Source organism: Nerophis lumbriciformis, linkage group LG02 (genome assembly GCF_033978685.3).
Source record: "Nerophis lumbriciformis linkage group LG02, RoL_Nlum_v2.1, whole genome shotgun sequence".
NCBI lineage: Eukaryota > Metazoa > Chordata > Actinopteri > Syngnathiformes > Syngnathidae > Nerophis > Nerophis lumbriciformis.
This window is the reverse complement of record NC_084549.2, coordinates 2,664,855-2,687,826: the sequence shown is the minus strand read 5'-3', so window position 1 is coordinate 2,687,826 and position 22,972 is coordinate 2,664,855. Positions and strand designations below refer to the sequence as shown.

Below are 22,972 nucleotides of genomic sequence, written 5' to 3'. Positions count from 1 at the left end.
CACAATACCCCACAGATTTTCTATGGGGCTAAGGTCAGGGGAGTTGGCGGGCCAATTTAGAAGAGAAATACCATGGTCCGTAAACCAGGCACGGGTAGATTTTGCGCTGTGTGCAGGCGCCAAGTCCTGTTGAAACTTGAAATCTCCATCTCCATAGAGCAGGTCAGCAGCAGGAAGCATGAAGTGCTCTAAAACTTGCTGGTAGACGGCTGCGTTGACCCTGGATCTCAGGAAACAGAGTGGACCGACACCAGCAGATGACATGGCACCCCAAACCATCACCCAACCATGCAAATTTTGCATTTCCTTTGGAAATCGAGGTCCCAGAGTCTGGAGGAAGACAGGAGAGGCACAGGATCCACGGTGCCTGAAGTCTAGTGTAAAGTTTCCACCATCAGTGATGGTTTGGGGTGCCATGTCATCTGCTGGTGTCGGTCCACTCTGTTTCCTGAGATCCAGGGTCAACGCAGCCGTCTACCAGCAAGTTTTAGAGCACTTCATGCTTCCTCTGCTGACCTGCTCTATGGAGATGGAGATTTCAAGTTCCAACAGGACTTGGCGCCTGCACACAGCGCAAAATCTACCCGTGCCTGGTTTACGGACCATGGTATTTCTGTTCTAAATTGGCCCGCCAACTCCCCTGACCTTAGCCCCATAGAAAATCTGTGGGGTATTGTGAAAAGGAAGATGCAGAATGCCAGACCCAAAAACGCAGAAGAGTTGAAGGCCACTATCAGAGCAACCTGGGCTCTCATAACACCTGAGCAGTGCCAGAAACTCATCGACTCCATGCCACGCCGCATTAACGCAGTAATTGAGGCAAAAGGAGCTCCAACCAAGTATTGAGTATTGTACATGCTCATATTTTTCATTTTCATACTTTTCAGTTGGCCAACATTTCTAAAAATCCCTTTTTTGTATTAGCCTTAAGTAATATTCTAATTTTGTGACACACGGAATTTTGGATTTTCATTTGTTGCCACTTCAAATCATCAAAATTAAATGAAATAAACATTTGAATGCATCAGTCTGTGTGCAATGAATAAATATAATGTACAAGTTACACCTTTTGAATGCAATTACTGAAATAAATCAAGTTTTTCAAAATATTCTAATTTACTGGCTTTTACCTGTATATCAATATGGGGCGGCATGGCATAGTGGGTAGAGCAACCGAGTGGCACTGGCGTGGCGCCCCCTGATGGACGGTGCCCTTAGCATTTGCCTATACGGCCTATGCCACGGGCCGGCCCTGGGTAGAGCAACCGTGCCAGAAACCTGAGGGTTGCAGGTTCGCTCCCCGCCTCTTACCATCCAAAAATCGCTGCCGTTGTGTCCTTGGGCGGGACACTTCACCCTTTGCCCCCGGTGCCACTCACACCGGTGAACTGAATGATGAATGATAGGTGGTGGTCGCAAATTGCAGCCACGCTTCCGTCAGTCTACCCCAGGGCAGCTGTGGCTATGAAAGTAGCTTACCACCACCAGGTGTGAATGATTGATGGGTTCTACATGTAAAGCGACTTTGGGTACTTAGAAAAGCGCTATATAAATCCCAGTTATTATTATTATTATTAATATATATCAATACAGTGTGCAAGGGATACAGTCCGTAAGCACACATGATTGTGCGTGCTGCTGCTCCTCTAATAGTACTAACTAGAGATGCGCGGATAGGCAATTATTTCATCCGCAACCGCATCAGAAAGTCGTCAACCATCCGCCATCCACCCGATGTAACATTTGATCAGAACCGCACCCGCCCGCACCCGCCCGTTGTTATATATCTAATATAGACGATGCAAGGCATTAGTGAGGTTATAAAGCTTTTGCCTGTTAAAGAAAGGAGACTGATCCAATGCAGTACAGACATTCGCGTGCCACGCTGTCACGACCCAGACGCACACCAGTGCGCAATCATATGGGAGCCGCGATGAGCGCACCTCCAAGCGCGTCTCGCTGCCGGCGACGGCTGGGTATGGGCCCGACGCTCCATTTTCAGGGCTAGTTGATTCGGCAGGTGGGTTGTTACACACTCCTTAGCGGGTTCCGACTTCCATGGCCACCGTCCTGCTGTCTATATCAACCAGGGTGAGCCCCACCCCTTTCGTGAGCGCACTGCGCGCGGAGTGACCCCTGTTACGCGCCCCCGGCAACAGGGGTGGCGGGCAGGTAAGCTGCGCGGGCGGAGCGCGCGGAGTGACCCCTGTTACGAGCCCCCGGCCACGGGGGTGGCGGGCAGGTAAGCTGCTTACCTGCTGCGCGTCACGCCGGCCGCGGCGAAGGCGGACGAGGCGGGGTGTCGGTGCGGTGGGCGCGGTGGTGACCCTGGACGTGCGTCGGGCCCTTCTCGCGGATCACCTCAGCTACGGCTCCCGGTGGGGCCCTCTCGGGGGAAGGGGCCTCGGTCCCGGACCCCGGCAAGGCGTCCCTTCTCCGCTCCGTAAAAGTGTCCATCTCTTTTTTTTTTTTTTTTCTGTTGTGGCATATGCTGCAGGTGCCTGCTCGTTTTTCGTATGTGGGTAACAACATTTAACTATGTATATATATTTACCAATTGGTTTAACTGCCACCCGCCTGAATCTATTTAAAATCTAATTTTTTTTTATTTCAACCGCCCGACCCGACCCGCGGATAAAATCTAATTTTTTTTTTTATTTCAACCGCCCGAACCGCGGATAATCCGCGGACTCCGCGGTTGTGTCCGCAAACCGCGCATCTCTAATCTGTATTGTTTTTTTGTTTTTTTTGTTTTTTTAATTAAATCAACATAAATCATCGATCATAATATTTTATTAGAGCGTATCAAAACACGTATTGGTATGTCAGACTTAGCTTTGTCGTGGTTTAACTCTTATCTTACTGACAGGATGCAATGCGTCTCCCATAATAATGTGACCTCGGACTATGTTAAGGTAACGTGCGGAGTTCCTCAGGGTTCGGTTCTTGGCCCTGCACTCTTTAGTATTTACATGCTGCCGCTAGGCGACATCATACGCAAATACGGTGTTAGCTTTCATTGTTATGCTGATGACAGCCAACTCTACATGCCCCTAAAGCTGACCAACACGCCGGATTGTAGTCAGCTGGAGGCGTGTCTTAATGAAATTAAACAATGGATGTCCGCTAACTTCTTGCAACTCAACGCCGAGAAAACGGAAATGCTGATTATCGGTCCTGCTAAACACCGACATTTATTTAATAATACCACCTTAACATTTGACAACCAAACAATTACACAAGGCGAATCAGTAAAGAATCTGGGTATTATCTTCCACCCAACTCTCTCCTTTGAGTCACACATTAAGAGTGTTACTAAAACGGCCTTCTTTCATCTCCGTAATATCGCTAAAATTCGTTCTATTTTATCCACTAGCGACGCTGAGATCATTATTCATGCGTTCGTTACGTCTCGTCTCGACTACTGTAACGTATTATTTTGGGGTCTCCCTATGTCTAGCATTAAAAGACTACAGTTGGTACAAAATGCGGCTGCTAGACTTTTGACAAGAACAAGAAAGTTTGATCATATTACGCCTATACTGGCTCACCTGCACTGGCTTCCTGTGCACTTAAGATGTGACTTTAAGGTTTTACTACTTACGTATAAAATACTACACGGTCTAGCTCCGTCCTATCTTGTCGATTGCATTGTACCATATGTCCCGGCAAGAAATCTGCGTTGAAAGAACTGCGGCTTATTAGTGATTCCCAGAGCCCAAAAAAAGTCTGCGGGCTATAGAGCGTTTTCTATTGGGGCTCCAGTACTATGGAATGTTCTAGCAGTAACAATTAGAGATGCTACCTCAGTAGAAGCATTTAAGTCCCATCTTAAAACTCATTTGTATACTCTAGCCTTTAAATAGCCCCCCTGTTAGACCAGTTGATCTGCCGTTTCTTTTCTTTTCTCCTCTGCTCCGCTATTCCTTGTGGAGGGGGGGCACAGGTCTGGTGGCCATGGATGAAGTGCTGGCTGTCCAGAGTCGGGACCCGGGGTGGACCGCTCGCTTGTGCATCGGCTGGGAACATCTCTGCGCTGCTGACCCGTCTCCGCTCGGGATGGTGTCCTGCTGGCCCCACTATGGACTGGACTCTTACTATTATGTTAGATCCACTATGGACTGGACTCTTACTATTATGTTGGATCCACTATGGACTGGACTATTACTATTATGTTGGATCCACTATGGACTGGACTCTCACACTATTATATTAGATCCACTATGGACTGGACTCTTACTATTATGTTGGATCCACTATGGACTGGACTCTCACACTATTATGTTAGATCCACTATGGACTGGACTCTTACTATTATGTTAGATCCACTATGGACTGGACTCTCACACTATTATGTTGGATCCACTATGGACTGGACTCTCACACTATTATGTTAGATCCACTATGGACTGGACTCTTACTATTATGTTGGATCCACTATGGACTGGACTCTCACACTATTATGTTAGATCCACTATGGACTGGACTCTTACTATTATGTTGGATCCACTATGGACTGGACTCTTACTATTATGTTGGATCCACTATGGACTGGACTCTCACACTATTATGTTAGATCCACTATGGACTGGACTCTTACTATTATGTTGGATCCACTATGGACTGGACTCTCACACTATTATGTTAGATCCACTATGGACTGGACTCTTACTATTATGTTAGAACCATTATGGACTGGACTCTCACACTATTATGTTAGATCCACTATGGACTGGACTCTCACACTATTATGTTAGATCCACTATGGACTGGACTCTTACTATTATGTTGGATCAACTATGGACTGGACTCTTACTATTATGTTAGATCCACTATGGACTGGACTCTTACTAATATGTTGGATCCACTATGGACTGGACTCTTACTATTATGTTAGATCCACTATGGACTGGACTCTTACTATTATGTTGGATCCACTATGGACTGGACTCTTACTATTATGTTGGATCCACTATGGACTGGACTCTTACTATTATGTTGGATCAACTATGGACTGGACTCTCACTAATATGTTAGATCCACTATGGACTGGACTCTTACTATTATGTTAGATCCACTATGGACTGGACTCTTACTATTATGTTAGATCCACTATGGACTGGACTCTTACTATTATGTTGGATCAACTATGGACTGGACTCTCACTAATATGTTAGATCCACTATGGACTGGACTCTCACTATTATGTTAGATCCACTATGGACTGGACTCTTACTATTATGTTGGATCCACTATGGACTGGACTCTCACACTATTATGTTGGATCCACTATGGACTGGACTCTCACACTATTATGTTAGATCCACTATGGACTGGACTCTCACTATTATGTTAGATCCACTATGGACTGGACTCTCACACTATTATGTTAGATCCACTATGGACTGGACTCTTACTATTATGTTGGATCCACTATGGACTGGACTCTTACTATTATGTTGGATCAACTATGGACTGGACTCTCACTATGTTAGATCCACTATGGACTGGACTCTCACACTATTATGTTAGATCCACTATGGACTGGACTCTCACTATTATGTTAGATCCACTATGGACTGGACTCTCACACTATTATGTTAGATCCACTATGGACTGGACTCTTACTATTATGTTGGATCCACTATGGACTGGACTCTTACTATTATGTTGGATCAACTATGGACTGGACTCTCACTATGTTAGATCCACTATGGACTGGACTCTTACTATTATGTTGGATCCACTATGGACTGGACTCTTACTATTATGTTGGATCCACTATGGACTGGACTCTTACTATTATGTTGGATCCACTATGGACTGGACTCTCACTAATATGTTAGATCCACTATGGACTGGACTCTCACTATTATGTTAGATCCACTATGGACTGGACTCTTACTATTATGTTGGATCCACTATGGACTGGACTCTTACTATTATGTTGGATCAACTATGGACTGGACTCTCACTATGTTAGATCCACTATGGACTGGACTCTTACTATTATGTTGGATCAACTATGAACTGGACTCTCACACTATTATGTTAGATCCACTATTGACTGGACTCTTACTATTATGTTAGATCCACTATGGACTGGACTCTCACTATTATGTTAGATCCACTATGGACTGGACTCTCACTATTATGTTAGATCCACTATGGACTGGACTCTTACTATTATGTTGGATCCACTATGGACTGGACTCTCACTATTATGTTAGATCCACTATGGACTGGACTCTTACTATTATGTTGGATCCACTATGGACTGGACTCTTACTATTATGTTGGATCAACTATGAACTGGACTCTCACTATGTTAGATCCACTATGGACTGGACTCTTACTATTATGTTGGATCCACTATGGACTGGACTCTTACTATTATGTTGGATCCACTATGGACTGGACTCTTACTATTATGTTGGATCCACTATGGACTGGACTCTCACTAATATGTTAGATCCACTATGGACTGGACTCTTACTATTATGTTGGATCCACTATGGACTGGACTCTCACTAATATGTTGGATCCACTATGGACTGGACTCTTACTATTATGTTAGATCCACTATGGACTGGACTCTTACTATTATGTTGGATCCACTATGGACTGGACTCTTACTATTATGTTGGATCCACTATGGACTGGACTCTTACTATTATGTTGGATCAACTATGGACTGGACTCTCACTAATATGTTAGATCCACTATGGACTGGACTCTTACTATTATGTTAGATCCACTATGGACTGGACTCTTACTATTATGTTGGATCCACTATGGACTGGACTCTTACTATTATGTTGGATCAACTATGGACTGGACTCTCACTAATATGTTAGATCCACTATGGACTGGACTCTCACTATTATGTTAGATCCACTATGGACTGGACTCTTACTATTATGTTGGATCCACTATGGACTGGACTCTCACACTATTATGTTGGATCCACTATGGACTGGACTCTCACACTATTATGTTAGATCCACTATGGACTGGACTCTCACTATTATGTTAGATCCACTATGGACTGGACTCTCACACTATTATGTTAGATCCACTATGGACTGGACTCTTACTATTATGTTGGATCCACTATGGACTGGACTCTTACTATTATGTTGGATCAACTATGGACTGGACTCTCACTATGTTAGATCCACTATGGACTGGACTCTTACTATTATGTTGGATCCACTATGGACTGGACTCTTACTATTATGTTGGATCCACTATGGACTGGACTCTTACTATTATGTTGGATCCACTATGGACTGGACTCTCACTAATATGTTAGATCCACTATGGACTGGACTCTCACTATTATGTTAGATCCACTATGGACTGGACTCTTACTATTATGTTGGATCCACTATGGACTGGACTCTTACTATTATGTTGGATCAACTATGGACTGGACTCTCACTATGTTAGATCCACTATGGACTGGACTCTTACTATTATGTTGGATCAACTATGAACTGGACTCTCACACTATTATGTTAGATCCACTATTGACTGGACTCTTACTATTATGTTAGATCCACTATGGACTGGACTCTCACTATTATGTTAGATCCACTATGGACTGGACTCTTACTATTATGTTGGATCCACTATGGACTGGACTCTCACTATTATGTTAGATCCACTATGGACTGGACTCTTACTATTATGTTGGATCCACTATGGACTGGACTCTTACTATTATGTTGGATCAACTATGAACTGGACTCTCACTATGTTAGATCCACTATGGACTGGACTCTTACTATTATGTTGGATCCACTATGGACTGGACTCTTACTATTATGTTGGATCCACTATGGACTGGACTCTCACTAATATGTTAGATCCACTATGGACTGGACTCTTACTATTATGTTGGATCCACTATGGACTGGACTCTCACTAATATGTTGGATCCACTATGGACTGGACTCTCACAATATTATGTCAGACCCACTCGACATCCATTGCTTTCGGTCTCCCCTAGAGGGGGGGGGGGGGGTTACCCACATATGCGGTCCTCTCCAAGGTTTCTCATAGTCATTCACATCGACGTCCCACTGGGGTGAGTTTTTCCTTGCCCTTATGTGGGCTTTGTACCGAGGATGTCGTTGTGGCTTGTGCAGCCCTTTGAGACACTTGTGATTTAGGGCTATATAAATAAACATTGATTGATTGAAAATCTGCTTAGTGAGAAGAATGATCTTATCAGACAGAAAATAAGCAAATATCAGCCTTATTTGACATATTTCATCTTACTTAGATTTTAGTTTTTGCAGTGTGGGAGTTGTAAAATGTCCAAAAATAGTGATTAAAAAAGGATGTAAAGAAACGAGGGCGATTCATCCGTAAAAGTGTCAGTTGATTTTTATTAGGTTTCACTCAGTTGAAGAAAAAAAAACATGTCTTTGGAACGTTTACCAATGGAAAAGAAAACAACTAACAAAGACAAAAAAATATAAAACAATTGCATGAAAACAAAAAATCAGTTTGAATGCAGAGCAGTTTCCTCCTTTTGCCCTTTTGTTTACAAAACAAAGCTAAAAAAAAAAAACCAAAACAATTATTTACAGTGCATCAATATGTATTTACATTAAGGCATTTCTTGCTGGGGGGGGCCGCAGAAGACGAGGTGTTACACAAATAAATAGATGACAACAGTTACAGTGCTATATTGTCTGGGTGAACACGCAAAAAGTGGCGGCCATCTTGGGCAGGGCGGACACAAAAGGAAACGTGTGGACAGACGACGGCGTCGTTCAAGTCTCAGTGCATCGCAGCTACTATTTTACTCAACACAACGCAGACTAGAGGCACTTTCAAAAAGGAGATGATGGACTTTGGTTCAAAAAGAAGCTCGGAGGATGAGACCATTTTTTTTTTGTCTGCTCGCTAAAAGACAAAATGAATAATTGATCACCTAATTGCTGCTCTTTAGCAACCCCCCTTCCCCTCCTCCCCCCTCCCTTGTTCTCTGGCTGAAATATTAAAAAAAAAAAAAATCCTTCCATATGTCCGCCCTTTTCCTTCCTTCTGTGCCTCCACGTGAATGAACCATTCCACTCATTTCTAGTGCAAACCGTTTGGTAGTAGGAAGTAACAAAACGTGGCGTAAAATCAAAGGTTTGGTTTGCGAATGAACGAAAAAGTTTAAAGTGAGAGTTAAGTGCTTTCATTCCAGCCACACCAGAACTGCAGACCTCTTTTCTTCTTCTTCTTCCGTGTGTTCTCCCGTAGAAAGCCAGTCAGTGTGGAGAATATTACTTTACAGACCTCCGTCTTTGTTCCCACCACACAGGTGGAGCTGTGAAAAATGGTAAAAAGAAAAAAACAAACCAGGAAAAGTATGAAGAGCACCACTTGGAAGTGCTGCCGATGAGGGGGAAAAAACCCAGGAAAGTACCGGCCAGCACCACCAGGAGGAGCTGCGAATAATGAAAAAACAGAAAAATGTGGGGAGCCTGTGACGTGCTAGTTCTGGTGCCTCTTCATATGCAGGGCCAGGTGGTCGGAGCGGGAGAAGGAGCGCGAGCACACGGCGCACTGGAAGGGTTTGGCGCCCGTGTGTTTGCGGTAGTGGCGAGTCAGCTCGTCGGAGCGGGCGAAGCGCCAGTCGCAGCTGTCCCACGTGCACCTGTACGGCTTCTCACCTGCGGACAAGACAAGGACGTGAGGAGGTCAATGACACTCGTGTCACACCGAGTAGGATTAGTAGGCAACCGGAAAGACGGGTTCTGGTGAGCTCCGCGACCCGTGTTGCTCTTGCGCAAGCACGGTTGTCACGCCGTCGTCGTCAACGTATTCTGTCTTCCCGAAGAATGTTTGTCATGTTGCACCTCAGGCTGCCAAATGCTGTTTGCCATCAACTGTCTTACTTTCAACTCAGTCACTCATCATAGTTACTTCTCCAAAAAAGTAACTGAATTCCTAACGGAATTACTCTTAATCAAATGTCGTTAATTAGACGTTACTTAAGAAACATTTTCAAGTATCTGGCATATGCATTTCAGAGATGGTTAATATAAAGACTGTTTATGTTCCTTTTGGACTGTACTTAAATGTATCATGTATTTATGTTATTCACATGTGAATAATGCTGTATAATAAACTATTTGTATTATTCACATGTGAATAATGCTGTATAATAAACTGTATTTATGTTATTCACATGTGAATAATGCTGTATAATAAACTATTTGTATTATTCACATGTGAATAATGCTGTATAATAAACTATTTGTATTATTCACATGTGAATAATGCTGTATAATAAACTGTATTTATGTTATTCACATGTGAATAATGCTGTATAATAAACTGTATTTATATTATTCACATGTGAATAATGCTGTATAATAGACTGTATTTATGTTATTCACATGTGAATAATGCTGTATAATAGACTGTATTTATGTTATTCACATGTGAATAATGCTGTATAATAGACTGTATTTACATTATTCACATGTGAATAATGCTGTATAATAGACTGTATTTACATGTGAATAATGCTGTATAATAGACTGTATTTATGTTATTCACATGTGAATAATGCTGTATAAAAAACTGTATTTATGTTAATATAATAGACTGTATTTATATTATTCACATGTGAATAATGCTGTATAATAGACTGTATTTATATTATTCACATGTGAATAATGCTGTATAATAGACTGTATTTATGTTATTCACATGTGAATAATGCTGTATAATAGACTGTATTTATATTATTCACATGTGAATAATTATGTATAATAGACTGTATTTATATTATTCACATGTGAATAATGCTGTATAATATACTGTATATATGTTATTCACATGTGAATAATGCTGTATAATAGACCATATTTATATTATTCACATGTGAATAATGCTGTACAATAGACTGTATTTATGTTATTCACATGTGAATAGTGCTGTATAATAGACTGTATTTATATGATTCACATGTGAATAATGCTGTATAATAGACTGTATTTATGTTATTCACATGTGAATAATGCTGTATAATAGACTGTATTTATATTATTCACATGTGAATAATTATGTATAATAGACTGTATTTATATTATTCACATGTGAATAATGCTGTATAATATACTGTATATATGTTATTCACATGTGAATAATGCTGTATAATAGACTGTATTTATATTATTTACATGTGAATAATGCTGTATAATAGACTGTATTTATATTATTCACATGTTAATAATGCTGTTTAATAGACTGTATTTATATTATTCACTTGTGAATAATGCTGTATAATAAACTGTATTTATATTATTCACATGTGAATAATGCCGTATAATAGACTGTATTTATGTTATTCACATGTGAATAATACTGTATAATAGACTGTATTTATATTATTCACATGTGAATAATGCTGTATAATAGACTGTATTTATATAATTCACATGTGAATAATGCTGTATAATAGACTGTATTTGTATTATTCACATGTGAATAATGCTGTAAAATAGACTGTATTTATGTTATTCACATGTGAATAATGCTGTATAATAGACTGTATTTATGTTATTCACATGTGAATAATGCTGTATAATAGACTGTATTTATGTTACTCACATGTGAATAATGCTGTATAATAGACTGTATTTATGTTATTCACATGTGAATAATGCTGTATAATAAACTGTATTTATATTATTCACATGTGAATAATGCCGTAAAATAGACTGTATTTATGTTATTCACATGTGAATAATGCTGTATAATATACTGTAATTATATGATTCACATGTGAATAATGCTGTATAATAGACTGTATTTATATGATTCACATGTGAATAATGCTGTAAAATAGACTGTATTTATGTTATTCACATGTGAATAATGCTGTATAATAGACTGTATTTATATTATTCACATGTGAATAATGCTGTATAATAGACTGTATTTATGTTATTCACATGTGAATAATGCCGTATAATAGACTGTATTTATGTTTTTCACATGTGAATAATGCTGTATAATAGACTGTATTTATATTATTCACATGTGAATAATGCTGTATAATAGACTGTATTTATGTTATTCACATGTGAATAATGCTGTATAATAGACTGTATTTACATTATTCACATGTGAATAATGCTGTATAATAGACTGTATTTACATGTGAATAATGCTGTATAATAGACTGTATTTATGTTATTCACATGTGAATAATGCTGTATAAAAAACTGTATTTATGTTAATATAATAGACTGTATTTATATTATTCACATGTGAATAATGCTGTATAATAGACTGTATTTATATTATTCACATGTGAATAATGCTGTATAATAGACTGTATTTATGTTATTCACATGTGAATAATGCTGTATAATAGACTGTATTTATATTATTCACATGTGAATAATTATGTATAATAGACTGTATTTATATTATTCACATGTGAATAATGCTGTATAATATACTGTATATATGTTATTCACATGTGAATAATGCTGTATAATAGACCATATTTATATTATTCACATGTGAATAATGCTGTACAATAGACTGTATTTATGTTATTCACATGTGAATAGTGCTGTATAATAGACTGTATTTATATGATTCACATGTGAATAATGCTGTATAATAGACTGTATTTATGTTATTCACATGTGAATAATGCTGTATAATAGACTGTATTTATATTATTCACATGTGAATAATTATGTATAATAGACTGTATTTATATTATTCACATGTGAATAATGCTGTATAATATACTGTATATATGTTATTCACATGTGAATAATGCTGTATAATAGACTGTATTTATATTATTTACATGTGAATAATGCTGTATAATAGACTGTATTTATATTATTCACATGTTAATAATGCTGTTTAATAGACTGTATTTATATTATTCACTTGTGAATAATGCTGTATAATAAACTGTATTTATATTATTCACATGTGAATAATGCCGTATAATAGACTGTATTTATGTTATTCACATGTGAATAATACTGTATAATAGACTGTATTTATATTATTCACATGTGAATAATGCTGTATAATAGACTGTATTTATATAATTCACATGTGAATAATGCTGTATAATAGACTGTATTTGTATTATTCACATGTGAATAATGCTGTAAAATAGACTGTATTTATGTTATTCACATGTGAATAATGCTATATAATAGACTGTATTTATGTTATTCACATGTGAATAATGCTGTATAATAGACTGTATTTATGTTATTCACATGTGAATAATGCTGTATAATAGACTGTATTTATATTATTCACATGTGAATAATGCTGTATAATAGACTGTATTTATATTATTCACATGTGAATAATTCTGTATAATAGACTGTATTTATGTTAATATAATAGACTGTATTTATATTATTCACATGTAAAAAAATACCTAAGTGTTTATTGTGAGCGAACTGTAGTGCTGAATTTCCCTCAGGGATCAATAAAGTACTTTCTATTCTACTCTATAAGAGCACAGTGTGCGTGTGTCTGTGCTTTTAAAAGGCGGGGCCTGTTGCTTAGTGACGTGTGACATCATCAAGCGTTCCAACGGAGCTGTGTTTGTTAGCTTTAGCAGTTAGCAGCACTGACGCCAGCTTTTTGTAATCTTTTCACCAGATTGTGTTTGCTTAATAAAGAGATTGAATGTGTCATATATCCTTGTCAACAAACGGGGTATTGTTTGGATGGCCAGTTTGTCACTTCAATCACTGATTTGTTGTTCGATATTCCCATCGTGTGTGTTGTTGTCTGCTGTGTGATGACGCCTCTTCCTGTTTGATATCAACTTCATTTTAGTGCGATACTGCTTGTTGCTTCCACCAGTCAAAAGATATTTGCTGCATTGAACTTGCTGCATTTATGACGCCGTCTTGTTGTCCACATAAAACCGCTAACGGCGTTGTAACGGACCTAAAAGTAATTCATTAGATTATTCGTTACTAGTAAAAGTAACTTTGTTACTAACGTCGTTATTACGAATACTAGTCATAAATGTCCGTTTGTTTAAAGACGAAGGCTGTGTTTGAAATGGAATACTCCCCTAAGTATTACTGCATGATGCTACATGCTAACATGTGTTATTGTGTTGAAATGATGATCGCTGCACACAGCGCCCAACAGTAGAATTAGTGCTAATGCTAAATGCTAACCAGAAGTGTCCAGGCTGGTCCACAAGTGAAAGTACACGTGTTGTTACGTACTGTGTCTTTAACCTTTTACAGGAAATCTATTGGGATACAACTTAAATAAGCAGCATTGTGCCACGTTAAAAGACTTTGTTTTTAAATATTAAATCATTTCCAATAATATTTTTATTTGACTTATTTTTGCTTACACTTTTGCAATATTTTTGTGGGAGGTTATAAGACTTTTTTTTTGTTTTTTTTGTTTTTACAATTAAGTAATTATATTTATAATATCATAATAACTTTTATTATATTTAATTCTCATTTATTTTACACCTTGTTTGTTTTAAGACTTTCTCAGTGGAATATATATGTATATATATATATATTTTTTTTTTTTAAAAACAATTTTTTTTTAAATATTTATAACAATGATTTATCAGTTTAACATCTGTTTTGTCTTTAATGCTTTGACAAATAATCAATATTTATGTTTATCTTTTTTTTTTTGGAATTCTATTAAGTTGACTTTTATTGCTTAAAGTCAAGAGTGATTTTTTTTTTTAAAAGTGCTTCTCGATAAAATCTATTATTATTATTACTATTAGATAGATTGATATCATTAAGAAGTCAATTTATTACAAATTGTGGCTTTAGTCCTTTAAAAGGCACTCATTAAAATACTTGGAAACTAGAGCTGCAACTAACAACTCATTTGATAATCGATTAATCTGTCGATTATTACTTCGATTAATCGATTAATAGTCGGATAAAAGAGACAAACTAAATTTCTATCCTTTCCAGTATTTTATTGGGGGAAAAAACAGCATACTGGCACCATACTTATTTTGATTATTGTTTCTCAGCTGTTTGTACATGTTGCAGTTTATAAATAAAGGTTTATAAAAAATAAATAAATAAAATAAATTAAAAAAAAAATAATAATAATTAAAAAGTAGCCTCTGCGCATGCGCATAGCATAGATCCAACGAATCGATGACTAATCGCCAACTATTTTTATAATCGATTTTAATCGATTTAATTGATTAGTTGTTGCAGCCCTATTGGAAACCTTGAATTGTATTTGAAATCTAGAAAATGAGTGCCTGATGTCTTTTAGTTGTAATCATTTATTTATCTAAAAAATAATCATCATCATTAATCCACAATAATGCTCCGCCGCTCCCAGTCTGTGGAACACTCTCCCTGACCACCTGAGGGCACCACAGACTGTGGATGCTTTTAAAAAAGGCTTAAAAACCCTTCTTTTTTTTTTTAAAAAAAGCCTTTTTTTTTTTTTTAGATATATGCATACTAGTTTTAGCTATTTGGCTGTTCTAGTTTTTATTTTTATTTCCTTTTCTTTTAAAATATTTTTATATATTTATTTTTTTATATACACTGTAGCACTTTGAGGTTGTTTACTCAATGTAAAGTGCTTTTTTACAAATTATTATTATTATTAATATTTGATTGCGCTGTGTCTTTGCCTTATAGTGAAGCCCGGGTGGAAAATATGTTGAGCAAATAAAGAGTCCTTGCCTACAAAAAGGCTACTTCCTGTCAAGTACTACACAATAAAAGCCGTTATTCGTAAAAAAATAAAAAAAACGCTCTTTTCACGCCGCGAGCTACAAACCTTGTGTTGTTTTGGCCATAAAGTGTAACTAATCAACATGCAGACCGCCATAAAGCAAGCAGGGAAGGAAGTTCATATCTCTCGCACACACACACACACACACACACACACACACACACACACACACACACACACACACACACACACACACACACACACACACACACACACACACACACACACACACACACACACACACACACACACACAGACAGACAATCAGGATAATGGATGCTGATGGAGATTAGAGTGGGGACTCCCACAGGGAGCCAAACGCATTAGGCATCATCTCCCACAGATTAGTGACAGGTGTGTGTGTGTGTGTGTGTGTGTGTGTGTGTGTGTGTGTGTGTGTGTGTGTGTGTGTGTGTGTGTGTGTGTGTGTGTGTGTGTGTGTGTGTGTGTGTGTGTGTGTGTGTGTGTGTGTGTGTGTGTGTGCGCACAGACAGAAGGAAAGAGGAGGAAGATGGTGTGTGTGTGTGTGTGTGTGTGTGTGTGTGTGCGTGTGTGTGTGTGTGCGCGCACAGACAGAAGGAAAGAGGAGGAAGATGGCAAGATGAATGAAAGCGCTGGTGCGTCTTTTTTTTTTTTCCATTTATTTAGCATTTCCGTGTGGCAACGCCGGTGAGAGCCACTCTTAAGTGTGTGCAGACATGGAATGCACGGGTATCAACAGAAGCTTTTGTTTAGTTAGCTGCTCTGAGGCGCGGCCAAACACCTCGCTGGGCTTCTCTGGGAAAACAAGTCTCAAAAGTCAAAACAGTCCAACGTTGCCTTCTTCCAGTGACGATGTGTGACGATAACCATAGAACACACCGAGTGTGATAACCATAGAACACACCAAGTGTGATAACCATAGAACACACCAAGTGTGATAACAATAGAACACCAAGTGTGATAACAATAGAACACCAAGTGTGATAACAATAGAACACCAAGTGTGATAACAATAGAACACCAAGTGTGATAACAATAGAACACCAAGTGTGATAACAATAGAACACCAAGTGTGATAACAATAGAACACCAAGTGTGATAACCATAGAACACACCAAGTGTGATAACAATAGAACACACCAAGTGTGATAACAATACAACACACCAAGTGTGATAACAATAGAACACACCAAGTGTGATAACAATAGAACACACCAAGTGTGATAACCAAAGAACACACCAAGTGTGATAACAATAGAACACCAAGTGTGATAACCATAGAACACACCAACCCCCCCGTACCAAAAAGCCCTTGATGAAAGCGGATACAATTTCACCCTCACCTATGAACCCACGCCAGGAAACCAGCCAAAAAAGAACAGAAAACGAAACGACATCATCTGGTACAACCCCCCATACAGCAAAAACGTCTCAACGAACATTGGACACAAATTCCTCAATCTGATTGACAAACACTTTCCCAAAGACAACAACCTAAGAAAAGTATTCAACAAGAAAAACATCAAATTGAGCTACAGCTGCATGAACAATATACGACAAATCATCTCAAACCACAACAAAACAATTGCAAATGAGCCGTCGACCCCCAGTCAGAGCGACTCCAAAACCAACAAAGCATGTAACTGTCGAAAGAAACCTGATTGCCCCCTCAACGGGGGGGTGCTTACAAACATCAGTTGTCTACCAATCTAAGGTAATACGCAAGGACATTAACACATCCGACACATATGTAGGATTAACCGAGGGTGAATTCAAAACCAGATGGAACAATCACAAGGCTTCTTTCAGGAACAAAAACCTGCGAAATACCACAGAACTCAGCAAACACATTTGGGACCTCAAAGACAATAATGTTGAATATTCAATAACATGGCAAATTCTTGCATCCAGCACACCTTACAATAGTGGTAATAAAAGATGCAACCTATGCTTGAAAGAGAAACTGTTTATTATTTACCGTCCAGACCTGTCATCCCTCAACAAGCGCAGCGAAATTGTAACAGCATGCCGCCATAGACGGAAACACCTCGTAGGTAACACATGAGCCAATCACCACGCCCCTACGCCAGCCTGTACCCACCCACTCTGTGCCCTATATAAACCATGGTATGCGAATGCTCCCATTAAAATCTCCTGATGATTGAGGGTACCCCCCCTCATGAAACAGGCCTGTAGAGATGAAATAGTCTTGTGATTTTTTTCCCCCACACATACATATATATATATATACACATATACATACATACATACATACATACATACATACATACATATATATATATATACATACAGTACAGGCCAAAAGTTTGGACACACCTTCTCATTCAATGCTTGTTCTTAATTTTCATGACTATTTACATTGTAGATTGTCACATCAAAACTATGAACGAACACATGTGGAAGTATGTACTGCTTTGCACACTCTTGGCATTCTCTCCATGAGCTTTGAAGCACACCTGTGAAGTGAAAACCATTCCAGGCGACCACCTCTTCGAGCTCATGGAGAGAATGCCCAGAGTGTGCAAAGCAGTAATCGGAGCAAAAGGTGGCGCGGTTGGGAGATTGGCCTTGCCAGCAACCTTGAGGGTTCCTGGTTCGATCCCCCCACCTTCTACCAACCTAGTCACGTCCGTCGTGTCCTTGGGCAAGACACTTCACCCTTGCTCCTGATGGTGGTTAGGCAGCATCAGGTGAATGGGTGAATGTGGAAATAGTGTCAAAGTGCTTTGAGTACCTTGAAGGTAGAAAAGCGCTATACAAGTATAACCCATTTACCATTTTGAAGAAACTAGAATATAAAACATGTTTTCAGATAAGTACATAACTCCACATGTGTTCATTCATAGTTTTGATGTGACTATCTACAATGGAAATAGTCATGGAAATAAAGTTTTGAATGAGGAGAAGGTGTGTCCGAACTTTTGGCCCCAAGGGCCGTATTGGGCTACAACATTGTGGTCAAGGGTCACCCAATTAATATCATTAAATCCATTAAAAGTGTGCAAGGTCAACTCCTACTAAGGCTGAAACGACGCGTCGACGTAGTCGACGTCATCGGTTACGTAAATACGTCGACGCCGTTTTTGTGCGTCGGCGCGTCGCATATTTACGTCACTCTACTTTACTGTCATGGCGGAGCGCAAAGCAGACGATGCGAGCGAGGGGAAAAAAAGCACGCCAAAAGTCGTCAAAAGTGTGGGAGTATTTCAATAAACGGCCTAATAATGTTGTTGTATGCACACTGTGTCGAGCGGAAATGGCCTATCATAGCAGCACAACGGCTATGAACGAACATTTGAAAAGAAAACCCCCGACAGCGTTCTTGCCATCACCATCAACAAGTCAATCGTCCGCGTGCGTATACGTTGTCATCATTACACAAAAACATGAATGTGTCATTTGTATCTGCGTTGTAAATTCATAAACTAAAGCACCGTTTCGCGTGCCTGTTCAGTGTTTACAAAGACGCGCTCCTCTTTAACGCTGTGGAGAGGCGGCGGCGGCGGCGGCGAGCGAGCGGCGAGGCGGGGCGCGCCGGGAGCGACGCCGCAATCGTGCCCAGGTGCGCGATCCGCGCAGTTGGAAGAGAAAAGACTTTGTGTAAAATTAAAAGATTGTAAACCTGGCAAAGCCGTCTGGCGTTCAGTCTGTCGGTCCTGAAAGAACCCCACGGCACAAGACGTGTCACAAACGCTAACGTTAATTAGTTGTGCAAATACCTTTTACAACATTAACAGTTACATATACTATGTACAAACCAACAATTAACTTTCACTTTAATCATACTATCATTCTTGTGTTATTAAGCAAAATAAGCAATACTTTTACTTTTGTTGAAATGTTTACACTGTACACTTTTTTGTATTGGATGTTTAGCTTTATTTTTGCACATTTTAGCAAATAAGCAATACTTTTACTTTTGTTGAAATGTTTACACTTGTTACAGAATATTTCCGTTTTGCACTTTTTTGTATTGGATGTTTATCTTTATTTTTGCACATTTTAAAGCAAAATAAGCAATACTTTTACTTTTGAAATGCTTATACTATTCCAGAATATTAAGATTTGCACTGGATGTTTACTTTTATATTTGCACATTAAAAAGCAAATAAGCTACTTTTAATTTTGTTAAATGTTAAAAGTTTTAAATGTTTACATTGTTACAGAATATTTTGTCATGTTGTTGTCAATGTTGACTGAGTGGCCATACCTTTTTTTTTTGTAAATAAAAGCCATGCCTTTTGAAAAAACTGGCCTACATGTATTTTTTCCTCTTCATTTTAAATTAAAAAAAAATCGGTAAAAGGAAAAATAATCTATAGATTAATCGAAAAAAATAATCTATAGATTAACCGATTAATCGAAAAAATAATCTATAGATTAATCGATAGAAAAATAATCGTTAGCTGCAGCCCTAACTCCTACATTGTTTACTTCTGTGACGACTTCCTTAAAGTTTTATAATCGGAATCTGAAATATCCAGCAGCTAAAAGTCAAACCTGGATAAGATTGATTGATTGATTGATCGATTGATTGAGACTTTTATTAGTAAATTGCACAGTACAGTACATATTCCGAACAATTGACCACTAAATGGTAACACCCCAATAAGTTTTTACACTTCTTTAAGTCAGGGTTTCAGTGTTTCCCAGCATGCCTTGCAATGGAATTAAATGTGTGTCATTTAGAATGTTGTATAACGCATGGACATTTTTTTTTTTAATAATAACCACAAAGTCCAGTGAGCAGGTTGTGTTATGTGTGTTGACTTTTTTGGTGCTGCTTGGATTTTTATTTTTTTTGTACCATGACTAGGGAAGGTTCTTTGCATTGGGTCACATAGGTAAATGCTGCACACAATTCCATTCAACGTACAACTAAAGCTTCTTGACCACAATTACTCATGTTGTCCACAAGGTGGCGACAAAGCAGCAGCATTAAAATGTTCAGACTTTTTAAAGAGACTTGAAATTTCCCTGGGACAAATTGCCCAAGACCAGACTTAAAACCAGGGGAGACAGGGCTAAGCTCTGGAACATTCTGCCCCTCCATGTTCCAACTGCTGCCACAGTGGATTCTTTTAAGTCTCGTCTTAAGACCCACTTTTTAGTCTCTGGCTTTTAACACTACGTGAGTTGTGTGCTCCTCTGTGTTTTACATTTAGATTTTTATTTCTTTTAATTGGTTTTACCCTTTAAAATTGTTTTTAATCACATTTATTTTTATATTGTTTTTACATTAGTTTATATTTATTTATTTTTTTGTTTTTATTCAGTCATTGATGGAGCTAAGGATGATATTTTAATCATGTTTTTAATATTGTTGTGCAGCACTTTGGAAACATTGTTGATGTTTAAATGTGCGATACAAATAAAGTGGATTGAAAAACCAAAAAATTACTTTAAAAAAATAAATAAATAAATTGATTAGGAATCGTTACAAATAAGAATCGCAATTAATTTGAAAATATACCTTTTTAAACTCCCTAATAACATTATGAGCAAAACAAAACTTTCCTGCCCTTCCACAGACACCATCGCCCGTGTTTGAGAAAAACATCAGTAGAAGAGGACGCAAAATAGAATATAGCAGCTAATTGTATTTTTCTGCTCTTATTTGACTCAGTCTTTCCTGCCTCATGTTGCTCCTGATCTTGAATATTTTACCATCCAAAACTCTAAAGTCTTCAAGGTCGGATTTATTCAAATCTCTCGCTTGGTTTGTCCCAAATTTGTCCAATTTTGTCCCAAATTACTTCAAGGTCGGATTTATTCAAATGTCTCGCTTGGTTTGTCTCAAATTTGTCCCAAATTACTTCAAGGTCGGATTTATTCAAATCTCTCGCTTAGTTTGTCCCAAATTTGTGCCAAATTACTTCAAGGTCAGATTTATTCAAATCTCTCGCTTGGTTTGTCCCAAATTTGTCCCAAATTACTTCAAGGTCGGATTTATTCAAATCTCTTGCTTGATTTGTCCCAAATTTGTCCAAATGAATCCAAATTTGTCCCAAATTACTTCAAGGTCGGATTTATTCAAATCTCTCGCTTGGTTTGTCCCAAATTACTTCAAGGTCGGATTTATTAAAATCTCTCGCTTGGTTTGTCCCAAAATTTGTCCCAAATGACTTCAAGGTCGGATTTATTCAAATGTTTCGCTTGGTTTGTCTCAAATTTGTCCCAAATTACTTCAAGGTCAGATTTATTCAAATCTCTTGCTTGGTTTGTCCCAAAATTTGTCAAAATTTGTCCCAAATTACTTCAAGGGCAGATTTATTCAAATCTCTTGCTTGGTTTGTCCCAAATTACATTTTAAAGAGACTTGAAATTTCCCTGGGACACATTCCTTATTTAACTGGGGGCCCACATTAAAGACATGGGTGGGCCACATTAAAGACTTGTGGTGTGGACACCCCTCGTCTACATCAACAATATGATGTGGTAGGACAGGACAGATTTAAAACACAAAAAAACCGAATTATTTTTAAATTTTTTAAATCGATTAGGAATTGTTACAAATAAGAATCGCAATTAATTTGAAAATATACCTTTTTAAACTCCCTCATAAGATTATGAGCAAAAGAAAACTTTCCTGCCCTTCCATAGACACCATCGCCCATGTTTGAGAAAAACATCAGTAGAAGAGGACGCAAAATAGGATATAGCAGCTAATTGTATTTGTCTTCCCCCCCCTCATGTTGCTCCTGATCTTAAATATTTGACCATTTACCAAATACGACCACATCACACCACTTCTCAAATCCCTTCACTGGCTTCCTGTTCCATTCAGGATTGAATACAAAGTCTCCCGGTGCCTCCATGGAAATTCCCCCCGCTACCTCAAAGAACTGCTCACCCCCAAATCCTCCACACGAGACCGACTAACCTCCTCCAACCTCCGAGGACAAAGCTCCAAACTATGGGAGACCGGTCCCAGTCGGTGGAATGCTCTCCCTGACCACCTGAGGGCACCACAGACTGTGAATGCTTTTAAAAAAGGCTTAAAAACCCTTCTTTTTAAAAAAGTCTTTTTTTTTTAGATATATGCATACTAGTTCTAGTGGTTATTCTTTGGTGACGTCAGCAGGCCAACATTTTGGAGGTAAAAGTGGGCGTTCCAAAATGTGCTGAAACTGGTTAAAAACAACAAGGCTGAAATGACTACCGTGTGTGTTTGTGGGGCCACAACTGTGACCGTGTT

At 38.5% G+C, this 22,972-nt stretch overlaps 1 protein-coding gene across 1 annotated transcript in view; it reads right to left on the bottom strand.

Annotated features, from left to right (window-relative positions):
• Positions 1 to 9,321: 9,321 nt before the first annotated feature.
• The window catches only part of klf5a (Kruppel like factor 5a), a 33,199-nt gene continuing 19,548 nt past the window's right edge, over positions 9,322 to 22,972 (bottom strand). Inside the window, exon 4 of the mRNA XM_061924705.2 lies at positions 9,322 to 9,677. Within this exon, the coding sequence (XP_061780689.2) occupies positions 9,499 to 9,677 (179 nt within the window). The 3' untranslated portion in view covers positions 9,322 to 9,498. The remainder of the gene's footprint in view (positions 9,678 to 22,972) is intronic.